The sequence below is a fragment of the Oncorhynchus masou genome, chromosome 33, assembly GCF_036934945.1.
Source record: "Oncorhynchus masou masou isolate Uvic2021 chromosome 33, UVic_Omas_1.1, whole genome shotgun sequence".
NCBI lineage: Eukaryota > Metazoa > Chordata > Actinopteri > Salmoniformes > Salmonidae > Oncorhynchus > Oncorhynchus masou.
The window spans coordinates 33,671,333-33,696,990 of record NC_088244.1 but is presented as its reverse complement, the minus strand read 5'-3'; the positions used below and the strand labels follow the sequence as shown (position 1 = coordinate 33,696,990).

The 25,658-nt window shown below is 44.1% G+C and overlaps 1 protein-coding gene across 2 annotated transcripts in view; it reads right to left on the bottom strand.

Annotated features, from left to right (window-relative positions):
- Positions 1 to 25,658, bottom strand: part of LOC135528346 (plexin-A2-like) — a 326,345-nt gene that overhangs the window by 266,556 nt on the left and 34,131 nt on the right. For both annotated transcript variants that reach the window (XM_064957364.1, XM_064957365.1), the window contains exon 2: positions 13,978 to 15,342. In XM_064957364.1, the coding sequence (XP_064813436.1) occupies positions 13,978 to 15,201 (1,224 nt within the window). In that variant the 5' untranslated portion in view covers positions 15,202 to 15,342. The remainder of the gene's footprint in view (positions 1 to 13,977; positions 15,343 to 25,658) is intronic.

Genomic DNA, 25,658 nt, shown 5'->3' with positions numbered 1-25,658 from the left:
GCTGTGCTTATGTCTCTTAATCGGGGAACGTAGAACATGTCTAAAATGATTTGAGCTGGTTTTGTGAAGTGGCCTTATCTGGGGATCTGTGTCTGTCACAGACAGTCTGAATAAGATGAGCGATCTTCAGTGGGAGCTATAAAAAGAAGCTTGCGAGACTAGCTTGTGTGTGACTGTGTCCGACACTAACTTATCAATAACTACTCCCGCAGACACCAACGTCATGTACAGACAGACACTGACTTTAAATCTGTTCCAAGGAGTCTCAGTCTAAGAATGGGATTCAGAGCATTTGGTTCTGATTATATCTAAATGGTTTGGATGATGTAAGCTAAGTAGGCTTGGCTGGAAACCTAAATCCCTTTGGATCTCATGTAGTCGTGTTTTCCAGCACCTTACTATGGATATTGGGAGTTTATTGTTATTGTCTATATAGCAGGGATGGGCAACTTTAATAGGGATGGAGGCCACAAAAAATCGGAACTCATCATCATAGAAAACAAAGCATTACATGGGCTTGCTCCTACCTATCTCCCCCCGATTTGGCCCTGCCTTTACATATCTACACGTACGCTACGGTCACAAGACGCAGGCCTCCTTACTGTTCCTAGAATTTCTAAGCAAACATCTGGAGGCAGGGCTTTCTCCTACAGAGCTTTTATGGAATGGTGTGAGAGACGCAGACTCGGTCTCGACCTTTAAGTCTTTATTGAAGACTCATCTGTTCAGTAGGTCCTATGATTGAGTGTCGTCTGGCCCAGAGGTGTGAAGGTGAACGGAAACTGGAGCAACGGCACTGGAGCAACGAACTGCCCTGGCTGTCTCTGCCTGACCGGTTCCCCTCTCTCATCTGGGATTCTCTGCCTCTAACCCTATTACGGGAGCTGAGTCACTTGCTTACTGGTGCTCTTTCATGCCGACCCTAGGAGGGCTGCATCACTTGAGTGGGTTGAGTCACTGACGTGATCTTCCTGTCCGGGTTTGGCGCACCTCCCAGGTTCGTGCCGTGGGGGAGATCTTTGTGGGCTACACTCGGCCTTGTCTCAGGGTAGTAAGTTGGTGGTTTGAAGATATCCCTCTAGTGGTGTGGGCTGTGCTTTGGCAAAGTGGGTGGGGTTATATCCTGCCTGGTTGGCCCTGTCCGGGGGTATCGTCGGACGGGTCCACAGTGTCCTCTGACCCCTACTGTCTCAGCCTCCAGTATTTATGCTGCTATAGTTTATGTGTTGGGGGGATAGGGTCAGTCTGTTACATCTGGAGTATTTCTCCTGTATTATCCTGTGTCCTGTGTGAATGTAAGTATTCTCCCTCTAATTCTCTCTCTCTCTCTCTCCCTCCCCTCCCGGAGGACCTAAGCCCTGGGACCATGCCCTAGTCCACCTAGTCGTGCTGCTGGTCCAGTTTTGACTGTTCTGCCTGAGGCTAAAGAACCCTTGACCTGTTCACCGGGCGTGCTACCTCGTCCCGGACCTGCTATTTTTGACTCTCTCTCTACTGCACCTGCTGTCTCTGACTCTGAATGCTTGGCTGACATTTACTCCTGAGGTACTGACCTGTTGCACCACCTACAACTACTGTGATTATTATTATTATTTGACCATGCTGGTCATCTATGAACGTTTGACCATCTTGGCCATGTACTGCTTTAATCTCAACGTGGACTGGCCACTCCTCAGAGCCTGGTCCCTCTCAAGGTTTCTTCCTAGGCCACCGTGCTTTTACATTTGCATTGCTTGCTGTTTGGGGTTTTAGGCTGGGTTTCTGTATAGCACTTTGTGACATCTGCTGATGTAAAAAGGGCTTTATAAATCAACTTGATTGATTGATTGATTAAGAACACCTGCTCTTTCCATGACATAGACTGACCAGGTGAATACAGGTGAATATGATCCCTTATTGATGCCACTTCAATCAGTGTAGATGAAGGGGAGCAGACAAGTTAAAGAAGGATGTTTAAGCCTTGAGACAATTGAGACATGGATTGTGTGTGTGTGCCATTCAGAGGGTTAATGGGCAAGACAAAAGGGTTAAGTGTCGTGTCTGACTAGGATTCAATTATATTACATGCTATTTTATCAAATCGATTACCTGACGTTTAATTGATTACGTGATTGAATTAAACCATGCAACAATTAAACCATGAATAACCTGGGGCACCAGTGAAGCATTCATTTATATTGAGCGGTTATCTCCCGAATCCTGAAGATCTTTAATATCAATAGCAGTCAATTATTAATCTTCACCTCGATTGGTCTAATTCTTATTGTCGTAAGTACTTGGTTATCTGCACGTACCCTAGCTAATAAGTTGAATCAGCAATACACAAATGGGCTTAATAATGTATTACTAAATACCTAAATAATCACACAGAATTACATAAACTCAGCAAAATAAGAAACGTCCTCTCACTGTCAACTGCATTTATATTCAGCAAACGTAACATGTGTACACATTTGTATGAACATAACAAGATTCAATATCTGAGACACAAATTGAACAAGTTCCACAGACATGTGACTAACAGAAATGGAATAATGTGTCCCTGAACAATGGGGGATTAAAATCAAGAGTAACAGTCAGTATCTGGTGTGGCCACCAGCTGTATTAAGTACTGCAGTGCATCTCCTCCTCATAGACTGCACCAGATTTGCCAGTTCTTGCTGTGAGATGTTACCCCACTCTTCCACCAAGGCACCTGCAAGATCCCGGCCATTTCTGGGGGGAATGGCCATAGTCCTCACCCTCCGATCCAACAGGTCCCAGACGTGCTCAATGGGATTGAGATCAGGGCTCTTCGCTGGCCATGGCAGAACACTGACATTCCTGTCTTGCAGGAAATCAAGCACAGAACGAGCAGTATGGCTGGTGGCATGGTATGGCTGGTGGCAGGCTTATCGTGTCAGGATGAGCCTGCAGGAAGGGTACCACAAGAGGGAGGAGGATGTCTTCCCTGTAACACACAGCGTTGAGATTGCCTGCAATGACAACAAGCTCAGTCTGGGTGTTCATGTGACACCCAAGACCATGATGGACCCTCCACCTTCAAATCGATTCCACTCCAGAGTACAGGCCTCGGTTTGACTCTCACTCCTTTGACGATAAACGTGAATCCGACCATCACCCCTGGTGAGACAAAACCGCGACTCGTCAGTGAAGAGCACTTTTTGCCAGTCCTGTCTGGTCCACCGACGGTGGGTTTGTGCCCATAGGCGACGTTGTTGCCGGTGATGTCTGGTGAGGACCTGCCTTACAACAGACCTACAAGCCCTCAGTCCAGCCTCTCTCAGCCTATTGCGGACAGTCTGAGCACTGATGGAGGGATTGTACGTTCCTGGTGTAACTCAGACAGTTGTTGTTGCCATCCTGTACTTGTCCCACAGGTGTGATGTTCGGATGTACCAATCCTGTGCAGGTGTTGTTACATGTGGTCTGCCACTGTGAGGACGATCAGCTGTCTGTCCTGTCTCCCTGTAGCGCTGTCTTAGGCGTTTCACAGTACAGACATTGCAATTTATTGCACTGGCCACATCTGCAGTTCCCATGCCTCCTTGCAGCATGCCTAACACCCGTTCACGCAGATGAGCAGGGACCCTGGGCATCTTTCTTTTGGTGTTTTTCAGTCAGGAGAAAGGCCTCTTTAGTGTCCTAAGTTTTCAAATCTGTAACCTTAATTGCCTACAGTCTGTAAGCTGTTAGTGTCTTAACAACCGTTCCACAGGTGCATGCTCATTAATTGTTTATGGTTCATTGAACAAGCATGGGAAACAGTCTAAACCCTTTACAATGAAGATCTGTGAAGTTATTTGGATTTTTATAAAATATCTTTGAAAGATATATTTTTTTTTGCTGAGTTTATATATACAGTGCCTTGCGAAAGTATTCGGCCCCCTTGAACTTTGCGACCTTTTGCCACATTTCAGGCTTCAAACATAAAGATATAAAACTGTATTTTTTTGTGAAGAATCAACAACAAGTGGGACACAATCATGAAGTGGAACGACATTTACTGGATATTTCAAACTTTTTTAACAAATCAAAAACTGAAAAATTGGGTGTGCAAAATTATTCAGCCCCCTTAAGTTAATACTTTGTAGCGCCACCTTTTGCTGCGATTACTGCTGTAAGTCGCTTGGGGTATGAGACTGAAATTTCTTCCCATTCGTCCTTGCAAAACAGCTCGAGCTCAGTGAGGTTGGATGGAGAGCATTTGTGAACAGCAATTTTCAGTTCTTTCCACAGATTCTCGATTGGATTCAGGTCTGGACTTTGACTTTGCCATTCTAACACCTGGATATGTTTATTTTTGAACCATTCCATTGTAGATTATGCTTTATGTTTTGGATCATTGTCTTGTTGGAAGACAAATCTCCGTCCCAGTCTCAGGTCTTTTGCAGACTCTATCAGGTTTTCTTCCAGAATGGTCCTGTATTTGGCTCCATCCATCTTCCCATCAATTTTAACCATCTTCCCTGTCCCTGCTGAAGAAAAGCAGGCCCAAACCATGATGCTGCCACCACCATGTTGGACAGTGGGGATGGTGAGTTCAGGGTGATGAGCTGTGTTGCTTTTGTGCCAAACATAACGTTTTGCATTGTTGATTCTTCACAAAAAAAATACAGTTTTATATCTTTATGTTTGAAGCCTGAATTGTGGCAAAAGGTCGCAAAGTTCAAGGGGGCCGAATACTTTCGCAAGGCACTGTATATATATATATACACACAGGTTAGATCACACATTGACTACTAATCATGTCATGAAAAGCCCCTAGTGGGCTAACCCGATATGACGGCTGTTAACACAAAGGTAGGGGGTTGGGTTTGAATGAAAGAGCGGGAAGACTGAGGGACAAAGGGATTGGTTTCGCTATCGGACCTTGAGAAGCTATGCTACCATAAATACAGCATCCTATGCATTCTAATAACCACCCATTCGGAAAAGGAAAATGCAAGATATATATATATATTACTCTGAGCTGCGCTTCGATAGATGGTTTAAAAAAATGTTTTTAAACGTTAGGACAGCAGTCCTAACATTTCTGGAACTAACTGTTAATTTTGTTAGGTTGTAGTTGAAATTAGCCCTTTTAAACGTATGGACACCAGTCCTCACGTCCTCGGGAACTGAGGTTGACTTCTGTTAACTGGCTTTTGTACTGGGGGAGAGAAGGGCGTGTTTCATAGTTCTCAACCAATGTCTGTTCACTTGGGCGTGCACCTGAGTGAGCATAGTTTACATATGAAAACAATTCTCATTTAGAAGCTAAAATTACATTTAATCTTTTCACAAATAGTTTCAAATTTAAACATTTAAATTGCGCAACAATTCCATGTGAATCTGAACTAGAATGTGTAGACTTTCCAATATACAATTTACGTCGTACTATCATTAGATATAATGTCCTAGACAACAACTGATCTGACATCATATTCTTTAAGTACCAATGGACACTTTCAACTGGTTGAGAAAGGGAAATATTGTTCCATTCCCCAACCTTTTGATGTTTCCATACTCTCTATAAGTTAACAAAGGGCTTTCCAAGAGTCCATTCTGTAGAGTGGAGAGAAAAGGGGGAAAGGTATTTATGGGGGGGTCATAAACCTCACCCAACATGGCAACGTCATGACAGTAGTACTGTAGGTGCCAGGAGCACCGATTTGTGTCAAGAACTGTAAAGCTGCTGGGTTTTTCCACGCTCAATCGTTTCCTGTGTAAATCAAAAATGTTCCACCACCCATATGACAATCAGTCAACTTGACACAACTGTGGGAAGCATTAGATTCAACATGGACCAGCATCCTTGTAGAATGCTTTCGACATTTTGTAGAATCCATGCCCCAAAACCACTCCTGCATTGGGGTTGTTGTTCTGTTGGTAGGTGAACCTTCGCCCCAGTGTGAGGTCCAGAGTGCTCTGGAGCAGGTTTTCATCAAGGATCTCTTTGTACTTTGCTCCGTTCATCTTTATCTTGATGCTGACTAGTCGCCCAGTCCCTGTCACTGAAAAACATCCCCACAGCATGATGCTGCCACCACCATAGAGATTAGAGGTCGACCGATTATGATTTTTCAACGCCGATACCAATACCGATTATTGGCGGACAAAAAAGCAAATACCGATTAAATTGGCCAATTTCTTATTTATTTATTTGTAATAATGACAATTACAACAATACTGAATGAACACTTATTTTATAATAAATCAATAAAAATAAATTTAGCCTCAAAAAAATAATGAAACAATTTGGTTTAAATAATGAAAAAACAAAGTGTTGGAGAAATAAAAGTGCAATATGTGCCATGTAAAAAAGGTAACGTTTGAGTTCCTTGCTCAGAACATGAGAACATATGAAAGTTGGTGGTTCCTTTTAACATGAGACTTCAATATTCCAAGGTAAGAGGTTTTAGGTTGTAGTTAATATAGTATTTATAGGACTATTTCTCTCTATACCATTTGTATTTCATGTACCTTTGACTATTGGATGTTCTTATAGGCACTATAGTATTGCCAGTGTAGCAGTATAGCTTTCGCGTTCAGGCAGGCTCCTTGTGGAATGCAAAGAGAGGCAGGTGGTTAGAGCGTTGAACTAGTTAACTGTAAGTTACCTGTTAATCTGCCCCTGAACAAGGCAGTTAACCCACCGTTCCTAGGCCGTCATTGAAAATATGAATGTGCTCTTAACTGATTGCCAAGTTAAATAAAGGTATAAAAATAATAATAATAATAAAATAAATACATTTTCAAAAAAATTGGCAAAATCGGTGCCCAGAAATACCGATTTCCGATTGTTATGAAAACTTGAAATCGGCCCCAATTAATCGGCCATTCCGATTAATCGGTCGACCTCTAATAGATATGGTGCCAGGTTTCATCCAGACGTGAAGCTTGGCATTCAGGACAAAGTATTCAATCTTGGTTTTCATGGTCTGAGTCCTTTAGGTGCTTTTTGGCAAACTCCAATCGGGCTGTCATGTGCCTTTTACTGAGGAGTGTCTACCATAAAGGCCTGATTGGTGGAGTGCTGCAGAGATGGTTGTCCTTCTGGAAGGTTCTCCCATCTCCACAGAGGAACTCTGGAGCGCTGTCAGAGTGACCATCTGTTTCTTGGTCACCTCCCTGACCAAGGCCCTTCTCCCCCAATTGCTCAGTTTGGCCAAGCAGCCAGCTCTAAGAAGATTCTTGGTGGTTCCAAACTTCCTCCATTTAAGAATGATGGAGGCCACTGTGTTCTTGGGGATCTTCAATGCTGCAGAAATGTTTTGGTACCGTTCCCCAGATCTGTACCTCGACACAATCCTGTCTCGGAGCTCTACGGACAATTCCTTCGGTCACATGGCATGGTTTTTGCTCTGACATGTACTGTCAACTGTGGTACCTTATATAAACTGGTGTGTTCCTTTCCATATCATGTCCAGTCAATTGGATTTACCACAGGTGGACTCCAATCAAGTTGCCAAACATCACAAGGATGATCAATGGAAACAAGGCGCACTTGAGCTCAATTTCAAGTCTCATAGCAAAGAGTCTTAATAATTATATATAGTAAATCAGGTATTTCTGGTTTTATTTTTAATACATTTACAAATGGGTCCTATTATGCCTGGAGGAAATCAAGCACCTCATACCAATGGTGTCACATCCTGACCTTAGTTGCTTTTTTATGTCTCTGTTTAAGGTTGGTCAGGGCGTGTTTTGTAGTTCTATGTGTTTGGCCTGGTATGGTTCCCAATCAGAGGCAGCTGTCAATCGTTGTCTCTGATTGAGAACCATACTTAGGCAACCTGTTTTCCCACTATGGTTTGTGAGTAGTTATTTTCCGTTTCAGTGTTTGCACCATAAGGGACTGTTTCGGTTTTCATTTATTCTCTTGTTCTTTTGTATTTTGTGTTCAGTGTATTGAAAGTAAATATGAACGCGTACCATGCTGCGCTTTGGCCTACTCCTTCTTCCACCAACGACAATCGTTACAAATGGTCAAGTATTGTGGTGGTAATGTGAGGGTTTGGGGATGCTTTGCTGCCTCAGGACCTGTACGACTTGCCTTAATAGAAGGAACCATGAATTCTGCTCTGTATCAGAGAATTCTACAGGAGAATGTCAGGCCATTCATCTGTGAGCTGAAGCTTAAACGCAGCTGGGTCATGCAGCAAGACAATGATCCAAAACACACAAACAAGTCTACATGAAAATGGCCAAAAAGCAACAAATTTGAGAATGGCCTAGTGTAAGTCTTGACCTAATCCCAATTGAGATGTTATTGAGTGTAAGGGGACTAGGTGTTGAATAACTTTGTTTATGAAATAAACAAAATAAGTATGTCATTGTTGTGTTATTTGTTCACTCAGGTTCCCTTTATCTAATATTAGCTTTTGGTTGAAGATCTGATAACATTCAGTATCTGTCGCGTTCTGACCTTAGTTCTGTTTTAATGTCTTTGTGTTAGGTTGCTCAGGGCGTGAGTTGGGGTGGGTAGTCTAGGTTCTTTTTTCTAGGTTCTATTCCTATATGTTTGGCCAAGTATGGTTCTCAATCAGAGGCAGGTGTCGTTCGTTGTTTCTGATTGAGAATCATACTTAGGTAGCCTGTTTTCCCCACTTTGGTTGTGGGTGTTTATTTTCTGTTTAGTGTCTGTTCACCTGGCAGAACTGCTTCGTTTTCTCTCCGTTGTTATTTTGTGTAGTGTTCAGTTTGTTCTATTAAACATGACGAACACTTACCACGCTGCATTTTGGTCCTCCTCTGCTTCCACCAACGAGAATCGTTACAGTATCAAAAATGTGCAAGAGTAGAGAGACAATTAGAAAGAGGACTGATACTTTTTTCACGGCACTGCACATATACAGTATATATTATTATTATTATTTGTATTTTATTTTGGGGAAATTGGTCCGTGGACTGGGCCGCCAGTTGCCCATCCCCCATTTATACCAATAAATATTGCCGATCTGGAGTCACTCGCTAGATTTCACTCTTGGATTAATCTGGTGCTAACAACATTGATTACCATTGCCAGAGTTGTGCTCTATAAATAGAATACTCCCATTGACTGGTGGCATTAATCGATATTTAACAATCCCATAGCAGACCAAATGGACAGGGGGATGGTGATATATCCACGCCTGAACTTCAGATTTGTTCAGGCTTGTCTACTATTATGGTGATATTTTTCATACAAGATTATGTCTCACATGCAAACACTTTTGATAGTAAAGTGAAGGTTACATTCCCCCCCTATAATTGACATAGTTAAACTTTCTAAAGCAGAATCAGATGTCTGGACACGGATGTGAACAATAAGTGTCTGATTAGCATTTCACACGGTCCCCCTCAACCTCTTGACCTCTGATCCCCATTACTACAATATGGGAAGCTATAGCTAGGTGACAGGGATGTGGACACAGGTTCCCCTCCATCTCAGGAGACAGTAAGGATCAATAGTGGATCCTCCTATTTAGACATGCATAGTCGTGAGTATGGTTGAGTAGCCAATGACCATGGATAGAGAGGAAGAGAGAGTGACACCAGCTGAATATGTGAGCCCCATCAGTGTTATTGCACATATACCGGAAGGCTTTGTATGACTGTCAGCTTCCAGACAGTATAGACCAAGTCTGGCCCTCATGTAAATGTTTTTTTTTCAATACATTTTATCTATATGAGTTTATTTTAACATTGAGGACTAGTGTATTGGGGAAATGTGATTTTTTTTTCCCCTTTAGGAAAGCAGCTGTGCACAGAACCTCAGCCCCATTTAGAAAAGACAACCATGCCGTTTGAGGGAGATTGAACGAAAACACAGTCAAGGTTCGCATACCAGAGGACATATCCAGCTGTTGGGGTGGAATATGACTAAGCTTTCAGAGCTCTTCATCTGTTGACGTCTATCTGCATAATCCATTAAACATCATTACATACTACATCTCTTTATCTGCTGGGCTAGCCGCTAGACACATTTCCTTGGCTAGCAGAGGAGAGGAGGGTTGATACTATGGAATGCGGCTCTGAGTTTAAGGAACATTCTAATTTTTGGACCTTTATTTATTTAACCAGGCAAGTCAGTTAAGAACAAATTCTTATTTTCAATGACGGCCTAGGAACAGTGGGTTAACTGCCTGTTCAGGGGCAGAACGACAGATTTGTACCTTGTCAGCTCGGGGGGTTTGAACTTGTTACTAGTCCAACACTCTAACCACGAGGCTACCCTGCCGCCCCAATGAGGGCTGCTGAACTGAAGGAGATAGGAGAGAATGTTGGAGGAGGTCTGGGCAGTGACGATGGTCTCACTGGGGGCTGCAGGAGGATTCTCCTGGGCCCAGTTTTTCAAAGGTGATCTATTTGGGATTTCACCCACCAGATAGGATAAATGCATACAAAAATAATAAATAGAATGGAAAAACCATTGACTTGAATGGAGACTGTTCTATTCGTTCTATTTCTATGCATGTAATCCTACCCGGTAAGTGAAATCCAGATAGATAACTTTTGAAAAACTGAGCCCTGGGGACCAGAGAGGCTATAGTAGATCTTATCTGACTCCCACGGTGAGAGAGTGAAAGCCTTTACACCCGCCTGCCTCTCTCTCTCTCTCCCTCTCTCCCTCCCTCCCTCCCTCCCTCCCTCCCTGCCTCACTCCCTGCCTCACTCCCTCCCTCTTTGTGGTGCAAATGAAACCAAACAGTGCAGGGCCCCAGATAACGTCTCCCTCCGCTTGACAATCACCTCTGACATTGCCCTAATGGGGAATTTAGTGATGTTAATAAAAGCGGTCAATAGAGTGCCCTGGGGGACTAGTACAAAGCCAACCACACACTTCTGATCTCGCCGGGGATATCATTAATATGGCCCAAAAATATAGAATCCTCTGTACACCCCAAACCCATCCCCCTGGACAACACATACGCTACACACAGGAATTGACATGCACACAGACACACAGAAGACACACAAAAGACACACACACACACTTTCAAAATGAGACACTTGCACTTGAAGGCAATCACGGACAAGCATGCCTAGCCTATAGACTTCACACACATACATGCACATCCTACATGTCGTAGAGACTAAACACTTAGGCCTATAGTCATTAGTGTTCATAATTCCCCTTTTAATTCATATTAGCAATTAAAGACCAAAGACACGGAGGAGCAGGCAGGACAGATGCCTTGTGGGACTGAATTAAAATAAAGAAACCGAACTGTGGCTGACATGATGTGGTTGATATGTGGCCTGGTATTAGAGGACAGGGATTTCAGAAAGGAGGGGATGGCTTGTGCTCTGGCTACTAAATGAGCTGGCCTTCTCTCTTTCTTTCTCTCTCTCTCTCGTCTGCTCTCTTTCTCCCCATCTCTTCCCCCTTCTCCGTCCCCATCTTCGAGGGCAAAGAGTGTTTCTTTGGATTGCATTGGAGTAGAATAGAATCACTTTGGTGTTCGCCAAGGAAAATAAATCCCCTCCTTAATTTGTGAATATTTCTCAGTCATTCAGATAGTCTTTAATGTGCCTGTTCTGCTCCCCGGAGCTGCAAAACAATTAGGCCTAATTACATGTAGTGTGAGAATGATTTGATAAAGGGAAATGTTGTATCCCTGCAAAGTAGAGCAGTCAAAGGCAGTTATCTTGATTGCTGTGTTTGTTATTATTATGAGTGTGTGCATCCACCGTAGTTCCTCCCAGACTCGGACTCAACCTTGTCGTTTCCAGGGTCGTTGGTGAGCTGGGGTTGCTGCCCTGTTGTTTAATGCCTAGAGGAAACATTAGAGCGGTAGCCTAAAGTCCAGATTTGTTTTGTGCTAGTATTCCACTCCTTGTACTCTGTGTAATATGCCAGTAATGGAGTGGCAAGAAGTGGAATGTTAGCACAAACAGACTGGTACACATGATATTAGAGCTGAGTTGAGCTGAGGAATGGCTCTGTAAGCTATTACCAGCGGTAACCTGAGTAGACTACAGTCAGTATAAAATGTAAATGAATTATTCTGCTGTCTTTCTACATTGAACTGAGGCTGAAGAGAACTCCCAGTGGAAGGGAGCTGTCTGCTTCTTGGTAAGTGAACGTTGAGGTGTGAATGGGAACAGAGGCTGAATAATGATGGCTGGTTTGATTTCACTGTATCAATGCCTACAATAACCTTGGACTTGCACTGTGTAAGATGAGTCTAGCTAGCACTATTGTACATTGTTCTCTGTAGAAATGATAACAGACCACGTGACTCTACTGAGCCAAAATGGTCATTGGGTATGATTACAGTATGTTTGAACTATTCACCATTTACAGTATGTGTGTTTGAACTATGCACTATTTAGAGTATGTGATTGAACTATGCACTATTTACAGTATGTGATTGAACTATTCACTATTTATAGTATGTATATGAACTATTCATCTTTTACAGTATGTGTTTGAACTTTGAACTATTTACAGTATGTGTTTGAACTTTGAACTATTTACAGTATGTGTTTGAACTATGCACTATTTACAGTATGTACGTTTGAATATAACTATTTACAGTATGTGTTTGAACTATGCACCATTTACAGTATGTGTTTGAACTTTTAACTATTTACAGTATGTGCGTTTGAACATAACTATTTACAGTATGTGTTTGAACTATGCACTATTTACAGTATGTGTTTGAACTATGCACTATTTACAGTATGTGTTTGAAATATGCACTATTTACAGTATGTGTTTGAACTATGCACTATTTACAGTATGTGCGTTTGAACATAACTATTTACAATATGTGTTTGAAATATGCACTATTTACAGTATGTGTTTGAACTATGCACTATTTACAGTGTGTTTGAACTATGCACTATTTACAGTGTGTGTTTTAAATATGCACTATTTACAGTATGTGCGTTTGAACATAACTATTTACAGTGTGTGTTTGAAATATGCACTATTTACAGTATGTGTTTGAAATATGCACTATTTACAACATGTGTTTGAAATATGTACTATTTACAGTATATGTTTGAAATATGCACCATTTACAGTATGTGTTTGAACTATGCACCATTTACAGTATGTGTTTGAACTATGCACCATTTACAGTATGTGTTTGAACTTTGAACTATTTACAGTATGTGTGTTTAAACATAACTATTTACAGTATGTGTTTGAAATATGCACTATTTACAGTATGTGTTTGAACTATGCACTATTCACAGTATGTGTTTGAACTATGCACTATTTACAGTATGTGTTTGAAATATGCACTATTTACAGTATGTGTTTGAACTTTGAACTATTTACAGTATGTGTTTGAACTATGCACTATTTACAGTATGTGCGTTTGAATATAACTATTTACAGTATGTGTTTGAACTATGCACTATTTACAGTGTGTTTGAACTATGCACTATTTACAGTATGTGTTTGAACTATGCACTATTTACAGTGTGTGTTTGAAATATGCACTATTTACAGTATGTGTTTGAACTATGCACTATTTACAGTGTGTGTTTGAAATATGCACTATTTACAGTATGTGTTTGAAATATGCACTATTTACAGTATGTGTTTGAACTATGCACTATTTACAGTATGTGTTTGAACTATGCACTATTTACAGTATGTGCGTTTGAACATAACTATTTACAGTGTGTGTTTGAAATATGCACTATTTACAGTATGTATTTGAACTATGCACTATTTACAGTATGTGTTTGAACTATGCACTATTTACAGTATGTGTTTGAAATATGCACTATTTACAGTATGTGCGTTTGAACATAACTATTTACAGTGTGTGTTTGAAATATGCACTATTTACAGTATGTATTTGAACTATGCACCATTTACAGTATGTGTTTCTCTGTAGTTCCTTAACCTCTGAATGGACCTTATTCAACTTTTCGTCTTGGTGCATTGCATGTGCTTCCTCAGCAGTGTGTGTGTGTGCGTGTGCATGTGTGCGCATGTGCGTGTGTGTGTGCGTGTGTGTGCGTCCGTGTGTCTCCTCTGTCACTCACAGCTTTTGTGCACTGCACGTCTTTTCCCAGCAGCCAGTTGAGCTCCAGGTTGCCCTCTCCCTGGTAGCAGGACTGCAGGCGCTCCTTGATACGGGCGTTGATGTCCTTGATGGTGAACACGCAGAGCGCAGAGTCATCTGGAGGCTGGTGGTACTGCTTCTGGCCCTTGGAGAACACGGTGAAGAGCACGTCGTCCGTGGCACTGATGTTCAGCGAGGCGGCCAGCACACGGCCCGGCTTAGCTAGGTAGGCAGCCTGCAGGAGACGATACTCCACGCCATTCCTCACGCAGCCCATGGGTAAGGAGACGTACGAGTGGAACTTGTGGTCGTCCTTGCAGAGGCGTACGATGCGCGAGGTGTAGAAGAGGTCGTTGGAGGATCCGCCAGATGACATGCTGTTCTCCGGCGTCTCAGGCTGGACGGTCAGGAAGTAGACGAAGGAACCACTGGCGAAGCCATACACATAGTAGATGTCGAAGTGGGACACCAGCGCAAGCGTGTCTGACGGGATCTTTATCAGAGACGAGACGAAGTCCGTGTGGAGCTCGTAGTCAAGCATGGCTGAGGACTCTGGGTCACGGGGCAGCTTACGGCTGGAGATGGTAGGGAAGTAGTCCTGCTTGCCGTCTACTGCTGTCCCGATGAAGAGAGTCCCGTCCTGGCCATGGGAGGGCACGATTACCCCGTACATGGTGCCTGTCTGGTTGACGCTGGAGAGGTAGTGCTCTTTCTTATGGGACGGCTCCACTAGGATAAACAGGTCGTCCAGACGAAGGAGTTTACAGACTCCCTGGTAGAGGCTACCGCAAGCTAGAAGGCGATTCTGGCTGTAGTCTATGAGGAGCAGCTTGTTGACGTTGTTAGTGGAGGTCAGGGGTTCAGAGCAGGGCTGGACGATGAGGGGCGGGTAGCAGGCCTTGTTATCGTCCTCAGGGCCTGTGTCGTGGGACACCATCAGGGTCAGGTTGCCTGATAGCTTGTAGACACGGTTGACTGCTCCGATGTAGAGCGCCCCAGTTGTCTGGTGGACCGTCAGATGGTTGAAGGCCCACTCCCGGCGCTCTGGGTGGAAGCTGGTGAAGGTGGTCTGGCCTTGGCACACGGTGGCAGCGACAGCTAACACCCAGCAGCCCAGCATGGCTAGCACAGCGCCCTGTGTAGGGCCCGCTGGGAAAGTCCTGGCGCTGTATTGTGTGACTCGCCGCGACCGTCGGCCCTCCATACCACTAGGGACTCTGCAACAAGGCAACAGCAGACTGAACAGGGGGAGGATGGAGGAGGAGTGGGAGGGAGGCTACCTTCCTCTTTGTGTTCTCAAAGGCTAGGTTCGCGCTTTTATCTTCACCACGGTCTTCACATGTTTCTGAAAGAGAGAAAGAGAGAGAGGTGGGTGAATAAATGAAAGAGAGGCGCATTGTGACTCACACTCACAGTCAAAGGGGAAGCAGATAACGGAAAAGGCCTTTCTTTTGGTCCCTCCTGCTCCTTTGGAAAGTTCACCCTGGCCAAGGCGATGAGTTAGGGAACAGTAGAATGAATGCTGAGAGAAAACCTTTATCGCTACATTCCAGAGGAGTTGCTGGACAAGAGAGGTCTGATAAGACAATGAAGGAAAGTGAGCAGGTTACGGCTAACGGAAATTAGCATGACCTGAGTCCTGAGTCCTGCTGCCTAGCTGCTTCAGGCCTCAGACACTGAGACAGTGGGTTTCTAAGAACACCACAAACCAACGGACTTGCCCAGGGCGCCACATTTCACAGATCAAGCCTCACCATGCACTGAAATGAGTCATACTACTTAGTGTCATCCACACATCAGAGAAGCACACTTCAGGCTAGTGCTCCACGGAGCCACTTATTTAATGCTATAATGAACAGATGCCATGGGTCAAATAATACAAGCAAGAGCCTAAAAATGTCTTGACATTTAAACCAAGGTTTTAAGTACTCTAGCTAGAGAAATACTTTTGAGGGTACAGCACAGCTAAAAACCAAAGGAATGTTAAATACATCTATTGGGCTCATATTACCCTAAATCAATTTCTGGGAAGGAAGCATTGCCATCTCATTTTGGTTGTACCCCCTCCTCTATCCATGCTACTCATTTCCAATCTAACTGTGAAAACATATATCAAGGAAAGTTTGCAATTTATGTAACAATGCTTTGCAGACTGGCTGCAGAGATGTCATCCCCACCACAATGCTATAAATCAAGAGAGAGAGAGAGAGAGAGAGAGAGAGAGAGGGAGAGAGGGAGAGAGATGGGTAGAGAAAGGGAGAGACAGAGGGAAAGAGAGAGAGAGAGAGAGAGATGGGTAGAGAAAGGGAGAGACAGAGGGAAAGAGAGAGAGGGAGAGAGAGATGGGTAGAGAAAGGGAGAGACAGAGGGAGAGAGATGGGTAGAGAAAGGGAGAGACAGAGGGAAAGAGAGACAGAGGGAAAGAGAGACAGAGGGAAAGAGAGACAGAGGGAAAGAGAGAGAGATGGGTAGAGAGAGACAGAGAGAGAGAGAGGGAGAGACAGAGGGAAAGAGAGACAGAGAGAGAGATGGGTAGAGGGAAAGAGAGAGAGAGAGAGAGAGAGAGACAGAGGGAGAGAGACAGAGGGAAAGAGAGAGAGAGAGAGAGAGAGAAAGGGAGAGACAGAGAGAGACAGAGCCCCTCTTCACAGTTTATCCCCAGGAGTTAATTATCTGGTCTACGGTAGAGGGGAGGTCTGGATCTTATTACTGGAACAAAGTGAGAACAAATTGGGAGACAGATCCTCTGCTTGCAACCCTCCTCTGTCTGTTTTATCTTCCCACTTTTTCCCTCCTTCCCTCCCTTCTTCTCTCCTTCCCTCTCTCACACCCCTCCCTCCCTCCCTCCCTCCTCTCTCTCTCCCCCTATCTGCTTTTCTCCACCCCCACCCTTCTTATCTCCCTCACCCCCCCCCCCCCCCTCTCTCTCCATCCCTCCCTCTCTGCTCTTTAAGGTCTCTGTCTGTTCAACCAGGATATGAATCTATTAATTATTATTATTCAACGTTACTCTGTTTTTTTTTTGTCCACCGCTGACACCATCACATCCTGCAGGGATTAATCATTGGCTCCGGAAGAATCCTTCCTAAATGAATCGGGACCCCGTTCGACATGCACATCTCACCCTCCCTCATTTTAATAGTGCATCCAATACCATGCTGTGTTTCCTGTCCCTTGATCAGTTTTATTCCATCAGGACCAAGCAACGCCAGGCAGTGAGGGGCTAACAAGTGGAGACAATGGCAGCGATGGACGCAGTGCATTGTGACATCAAGGATGATCAGGCATAGCGCTACAACAAGAGTAATTAGTGGCGTGCTGGACGAGGTAGCTGGGGACCGTGTGCGTGTCGGTGGGGACGCCGGGGGGGTGAAACGTGTCGGACACAAGCCTACATCGTTCGTTACACTCCACATTTGCATTTCACAGCAGCCAGTGAGGGAGAGCGGGAGAGAAGGGAGGGCAGCAGAGAGAATCAAGCCAAGGACGAGAATAGAGAGATGTGGCTGGACTAATCAGCTGGTTCTTTGATTTAGTCATTTGCATATGTCTGGATGGGGCGGGATATAGAGGCTATCTACAGTGCTCCAGGTGGGTCTGGTATACAGCATATATATTTACAGTCCCTCTCCACTTACACACACTCCTCCCTCCCCCAGCCCTCTGCTGTCAAAACCTGGTAACTATCATCCTGGGTCCCTCCTTCCAACCTCCCTCCCTCAGCCCATAAACAGTGAGTTCCTAGGGGCCACTGGTGCCTGGCCTGGCCTAGCCTTGCGTGTGCTGGGGTGGGCTGAGGTGTGGGAGGTGGGTGGGCTGCTCTCAGGTGTCCCATAAAAGAGCTGGGCTAGGCTATAAACCAGGGTCAAACCCACTTCCTGCGCTGCCCGCCCACCCTGACTGAACCACGGCTGCAGCCGCCATGCTGCTTCCTTTGTATGAGCGTAGTGCTATGGAGGTGCAGAGCAGAGCAGAGAGCAGAGCACAGTAAAACAGAGGAGGGGTGCATCCCAAATGGCAAAGTGTTCCTTATATAATGCACTACTTTTGAACAAGAGCCTAATGGGATTAGGGTGCTATTTGGGATGCAGAACAGAGCATATCCCTCTGGAGGTATAATCAGGCTCCTGCTGAGGCAGCAGTTCTTTCCACCTCAAACCCCTCAGCCTTTTGCCCTTTAGGGCTTTAGAATGCAGGCAGGCAGCACCCCCCTCCACCTCCCTAACCCCCCTCCACCTCCCCAACCCCCCTCCACCTCCCTAACCCTCCTCCACCTCCCTAACCCCCCTCCACCTCCCCAACACTCCTTACACCTCCCTAACCCCAAAATTTCTAAACACTTATTTTTGCTTCGTCATTATGGGGTATTGTGATGTCATTGTGGGGTATTGTGATGTCATTATGGGGTATTGTGATGTCATTATGGGGTATTGTGATGTCATTATGGGGTATTGTGTGTAGATTGCTGAGGATTTTTATTTATTTAATCCATTTTAGAATAAGGCTGTAACGTAACAAAGTGTGGAAAAAGTCGAGGGGTTTGAAAATTTTCCAAAGGCAAGGACTTTTTTACTACCCATCCATCTCTCCCTTCCTTCCTCCTTTCCCTTTATCTCCTTCTTCCCTATGGCTTGGGAAGAATTTGCGTTTCATTTTTCCTTGTTCGTGTTTTGGTGGGTGAACTGGCGGCAGCTGCACTGAAGCAGAAGCAGAAGAAGAAGAAGCAGGAGCAGAAGCAGGAGCAGAAGAAGAAGCAGCTGCACTGAAGCAGAAGCAGAAGAAGCAGAAGCAGGAGCAGGAGCAGAAGAAGAAGCAGCTGCACTGAAGCAGAAGCAGAGGAAGAAGAAGAAGAAGCAGGAGCAGAAGCAGGAGCAGAAGAAGAAGAAGAGACAGAATTAATGAACGGTGACCATAAATGACGTCTCAAAGGTCAACTGCTAATGTAGCTACCAGGAAGAGAAGCTGTACCAAGCAATGGAGCTGTGTTGATGCTGTTTTCCCTCCTTTTGGCCGCTCTTGACGGGTAGGGACTCATTATGCTGCCAACCAAGGGATTTGAATAGCACGATTGACTTCGCTTGTTAGTAGCTTTCTTGTTTGAAGCCACGTCGTCTTTTCTCTCCTCCTCGCTAGCAGACATATACAGCGGGAACTCGTGAAGCAATTAACATGCAAGAGCTAGTGGTGGTGAATCATGAGCCAGTCACCTAATAGCCTAGACCGAGAGAGGCCTTGGGGCATCATGGGTGATACGCCTGGCTGAGTCTGTGGTAGCATTTGTAGGCTACAATGGAGACATTCTTGTCCAGGCTTGATTTGCCTCTGAGCTATAATGAACGGTAGGAATAGCATTGTATAATTAAAACAACTCTTTCAATTTACCGCCAATGCTACCAGTGTATCAAACAGGCCTGATCTCCGAACCCAGATCTAACTCTTGCGTGCGGGCGGCGTGCAGCTGGCCAGCTACTCGATTTGTCTGTCACGAGAGACTACCAGTTAAACAGCAACTCCACCCGATGCAGAGCCATCTTTGTCTGCTCACGGACACATTGAGCCATCTGTTTTCTAAACAAGCCTTGTTTGTGGGTCAGCTTTGATTTGTTGACACATTACAACCGTGCAAATTGTAGCGACGCACAAAGATGTACTGGAGTGAAGACAAACGTCAGCTAATGTGGGAATTACATCATCCCACAGACAAGCTTACAAAAAAACTCTGATTGCTCAGCTCACTAAATGCATTAACCGCTTCCTGGATGAGTCAATCTGTCCTGTGTTTGTCAACCATGCCATTTCATCTACCAGCTCATCATCATTAGTCAGTGTGTAGGCACAGGTCTTCCGACTGACCACCACTGCTGGATGTGTGTTGTAAAACAGCTACTGTAGAGTCCTACTGTTACTCTACATCAGGGATCCTCAACTAGAGTCAGCCGCGGGCCGGAAGATAATTACAAATCATTTGCAAACTGAAAATTGCCAGCAAGAGGCCCAAACTAAACCAGAATGATTCAAACCTTTTTTTACATTCGTATACGATCACATACTGTATATCTCTATTATGTGTGGGAATACCTTGGAACACATTTCCAAAATAGAACTGGAGCTGATTTGCTGGCGTTTATACAGTCTTTTATGTCTTTTATGTCCAAAAAAAAAAAATATATATGTTTACAATGTTTTGCTGAGAAAACTTGGGTGGCCAAATAAAATCCCAGGCGGACCACCAGTTGGGGAACCCTGCTCTGCATGTTCTGACTAGTGTCAACCCGTAAAATAACAAATAGACACCAGAAGGCATCCAGTCAACTCGCCTCCAGGCAGAAAAAGTATTGGCCACGTGATGTGAAGCTAAGACATCAACAACATACCATTGCGAACTGGAAACGGTGATCATGGTTTCGAAATGAACCATGCGTTTCTCTTAAGCTTCCCATTGATAATGAAACAGTCGGCATGTTGGCCTGCACAGCTCACCCATGCTGCTGCCTCTGAGTGCCTTGCTAACCCAAAGGGCTGCTGCACTCTGTCAGCTCTTTCTGTCAACTCTCTACTTCTGGCCAGAGCTGCTAGCGCACAATAGTTCACTATAGTGAGTCGCTTGTGCACTATATAGGGAATAAGGAGGCCTTTTGGACAAAGCCTCTGTTAGCTCGTCTGCCTGTGTCCTGCCTGGTCCCTGTACCCGACCCCTGGTGGTGCCCTCAGTTGGCGGCCGCTGAACGAACTTTGGGGGCAGTGCCAGGCCAGCAGCGGGCACAGGGAGCTACATGGTAGCAGCTAGGCTAATCTGTAGAAGTGAAGGGCTTCTACAGATTAGCCTAGCACACTGGAGGACAAAGGGGAGGAGAGGAGAAACTAGGACAATGACAAAACAGACCAACAAAACAGTACCTGACTGCTCTGGTCAGTGCAGTAGTGGAATGCTTTCAGTGAGCTGAGCAGGCCTATAGCTCTGAACCCCAGTCTCTTCCCCTGCTGGAAGAGAGCAGCCGTTCCTCCCTCCTCCTCCCTCCCTCCCCCTCTCTCCCTCCTCCCTCTCTCACTCCCTCTGCTTTGTGCCTCTTGACTTCCCCCACACTAAGCTCCTTAACAATGCAGTCAAAATTGTTTGATCTCCTAAATTCATATTTACAGACATTGTATTCCAGGAGATAAAGAACATAAACCAAAATCCAGTTACGGATTAAATCCAATTAATTGTTGTGGGGAAGGGAAAAAAATGACATATCAGAATTTCATGGCTCTGATTAATTCCGTTATTCCTTGAATGATTAATATAAAGCATGAAATTGAAACGGTTAAATAAAAGTGAGACGATACAATCTACAGGAGCCCAATTTGGTTTAAAAAAACAACAAACAAATAACTTCAAGACATAATTAAGAATAATTACGGGGTTTATAACGCGCCTGGAATAAACTTTTGTGATTGGGTTAAAGAAAGTGAACCGTCAGCAGCAGAGATAGCAGCCATTTGCATGTTGGTATTAAAAATAGAACATTTAATCTCCCCTGAAGGAAGGTCTTCTCTATGGGAGGAGACTATTAAAAAAAAGTGATTAGCGGGAGAGGTTCGTCCATTAGTCTTTATTTCTCCACTGACATGCTGCTGGAGAGAATGAGAGGGATTCTACTGTTATGTCTCGTCTCTTGTTGAGGGGTTAGAACAGTTACAGTGGGGAGAACAAGTATTTGATACACTGACAAAGCATGTAGAGGTCTGTAATGTTTATCATAGGTACACTTCAACTGTGAGAGACGGAATCTAAAACAAAAATCCAGAAAATCACATTGTATGATTTTTAAGTAATTCATTTGCATTTTATTGCATGACATAAGTATTTGATCACCTACTAACCAGTAAGAAATCCGGATCTAACAGACCTGTTAGTTTTTTCTTTAAGAAGCCCTCATGTTCTCCACTCATTACCTGTATTAACTGCACCTGTTTGAACTCGTTACCTGTATAAAAGACACCTGTCCACACACTCAAACAGACTCCAACCTCTCCACAATGGCCAAGACCAGAGAGCTGTGTAAGAACATCAGGGATAAAATTGTAGACCTGCACAAGGCTGGGATGGGCTGCAGGACAATAGGCAAGCAGCTTGGTGAGAAGGCAACAACTGTTGGCGCAATTATTAGAAAATGAAAGAAGTTCAAGATGACGGTCAATTACCCTCGGTCTGGGGCTCCATGCAAGATCTCACCTCGTGGGGCATCAATGATCATGAGGAAGGTGAGGGATCAGCCCAGAACTACACGGCAGGACCTGGTCAATGACCTGAAGAGAGCTGGGACCCCAGTCTCAAAGAAATCCATTAGTAACACACTATGTCGTAATGGATTAAAATCCTGCAGCTCATGCAAGGTCCCCCTGCTCGTCTGAAGTTTGCCAATGACCATCTGGATGATCCAGAGGAGGAATGGGAGAAGGTCATGTGGTCTGATGAGACAAAAATAGAGCTTTTGGTCTAAACTCCACTTGCCGTGTTTGCAGGAAGAAGAAGGATGAGTAAGACCCCAAGAATACCATCCCAACCGTGAAGCATGGAGGTGGAAACATCATTTTTTGGGGACGCTTTTCTCCAAAGGGGACAGGACGACTGCACTGTATTGAGGGGAGGATGGATGGGGCCATGTATAGCGAGATCTTGGCCAACAACCTTCCCTCAGTAAGAGCATTGAAGATGGGTCGTTTTCCAGCATAACAACGACCCGAAACACACAGCCAGGGCAACTAAGGAGTGGTTCCGTAAGAAGCATCTCAGGGTCCTGGAGTGGCCTAGCCAGTCTCCAGACCTGAACCCAATAGAAAATCTTTGGAGGGAGCTGAAAGTCCGTATTGCCCAGCGACAGCCCCAAAACCTGAAGGATCTGGAGAAGGTCTGTATGGAGGAGTGGGCCAAAATCCCTGCTGCAGTGTGTGCAAACCTGGTCAAGAACTACAGGAAACGTATGATCTCTGTAATTGCAAACAAAGGTTTCTGTACCAAATATTAGGTTCTGCTTTTCTGATGTATCAAATACTTATGTCATGCAATAAAATGCAAATTAATTACTTAAAAATCATACAATGTGATTTTCTGGATTTTTGTTTTAGATTCCGTCTCTCACAGTTGAAGTGTACCTATGATAAAAATGACAGACCTCTACATGCTTTGTAAGTAGGAAACCTGCAAAATCGGCAGTGTATCAAATACTTGTTCTCCCCACTGTATATATCTGCGTTCCTTTGTCTCCTTAAAGGAGCATTGACTGATTCCGTCTGAAACACTACCCTAATTCCCCATATAGTGCACTGCATAAGGAATAGGGTGCCAATATAGAGACATAGATAGGAGTTGAAGACAGTACTGAAATGTGTAAGTTCCTCTTTCTCATGTCTCTGTGCCAACCCCTGTCTGTTTCCAATAACACTAAACCTATCATATCCAGCCATCCAGCCCACCACAGGGGAAAAGCACAGTAGAGGAGAGGAAAATAGGAAATGAAGAAAGGAGGCGGCGAGGGATAACACCCTCACTAACCACGAGAACTGTTTTCCTGCCTGTGCTACTGGTGTTATGGAGAGATTAGGTTGGATATATCCTTCAACTAACAGCGAGGCCTATTCCTTAACGTCTGTGGCTGGGTCGTTCCGCGAAATGAATGCCTTTTTCATCCCCTTTGATATTTAAAGTAGAAATTGAGCACAAATATAGCATTTTAAAAGCCTGTTATATTAAATGAAGTGCCCGTTTAATATAGACCACATGGACAATTCAAAAAATCTCATTTGTTAATATGAACAAAGACTTACTTCTGTGCCAAAATTCAGCCTTTTGACATGTCCCTCCATGCACCCTATGTGGCTTCTAGGAAGATTTTACCCCACTTAACCCCAAACTTTCTCCAAGTTTTCACCATCATTGTAAAGCCCTTGTTATTTTGTTGCTTTGACAAAGTCATTTCTGACAATTATTATTTATTTCATGTGATTAGAGGTTCCTTTATGTCTGTCCCTCATTTTAAGGTAAATCCTGTTACGTGAACTGAATAAAACTTTGAAATATATATATATTTCAAGAGACATTGAACATCTAATAGCCAAATCATAATGTAAAAACAGGTGAGCTGGTTCTACACTTTATGGCCATTTTCTGGTGTTTTGCGGTGGAAAACTGAGCGGGTTGAGCACAACGCATCAACCCTGTTACCCATAGATAGACAGGCTAGAATATTTTTAACAATTGAAATGTTTTAGTGAAGCTTGCATTCAATTGCCCCTCCCTGTTGCACACAACAAGCTTTCTGTCACAATTTATGACTGATTTAAGATGAAGTCGTCAATCCGTTACGGTCAGCCCTGTTACAGTCAACACTGTTAATGTATTTAACACTTTATAGGCACCTACTATCGTGATTTTTTCCTTAACTTCTTGAGATGGGGAATGTTTGTTTTTTAAATTAATTTGAAGCTGTGCTCTTTGTGATAGAATGCTAAAAAAGTGAAATAAATGTTTTTTATGCCCAAAAACTATGTTGGCTCATGCAGGAAATATAGCAGTAAACACACTGCTATCAAGCTGTTACAACAAGCACAACATAGACTAGGCTACTATAATTTCCAATTTCCAGTGCTGTTGTTGTTATGTATCAATTGACATGATCTGAGCTACCAATGAAAAAGAACTAGGGGTTTAGCATAGTAAATGACTCTACACTTGTCCATGATTACACATCCACTCTGGGCCACTCTAAGGGCACTCAGTCAGAGCACTCTGCATCCAGTGTTTCGACATGGTAATATCTTTATTAGTGACCCATATCACTGCTCTGGTGACAAGCCCATGGCCTAGTGGCCTCCTGTATTGCCCTAAAGGCTTCAGCATGCTTCAGTTCGGCTGGTGGCTAGCCAAAGTCGTCTAGGCGAACCGAAAAGAGCATACTCCCTTTAAAGACCTTAAAAGTACTGTTTGTCCATTTTGAAACGCCGTAGCCAGTAAACACTTCCACAAAATTGTCAGATCTAATCTAAGATAACTCAAGGAATGTCATTACTTTTGATGTTTTTGCCGGGGAGATCTTAGTCGAGTAATTTTACATCTAACTAATATGTTTGGTGTAGTATTTCTCAATTGAAAAATATCGATGAAAACGAGTTGTCTCTACTTGTATGACAACAAAGGCTTTATTGAAGAAGCCCTACTGTTGACCAATCACAAACACTGTGATGTTGGTACCCAGCCAGGATTCAAGACAATGTCCTGTAGGACGTTGGTACCCGGCCAGGCTCCAAGACAATGTGCTGTAGGACGTTGGTACCCAGCCAGGCTCCAAGACAATGTGCTGTAGGACGTTGGTACCCAGCCAAGCTCCAAGACAATGTGCTGTAGGACGATGGTACCCAGCCAGGCTCCAAGACAATGTGCTGTAGGACGTTGGTACCCAGCCAGGCTCCAAGACAATGTGCTGTAGGACGTTGGTACTCAGCCAGGCTCCAAGACAATGTGCTGTAGGACGTTGGTACCCAGCCAGGCTCCAAGACAATGTGCTGTAGGACGTTGGTACCCAGCCAGGCTCCAAGACAATGTGCTGTAGGACGTTGGTACCCAGCCAGGCTCCAAGAAAATGTGCTGTAGGACGTTGGTACCCAGCCAGGCTTCAAGACAAT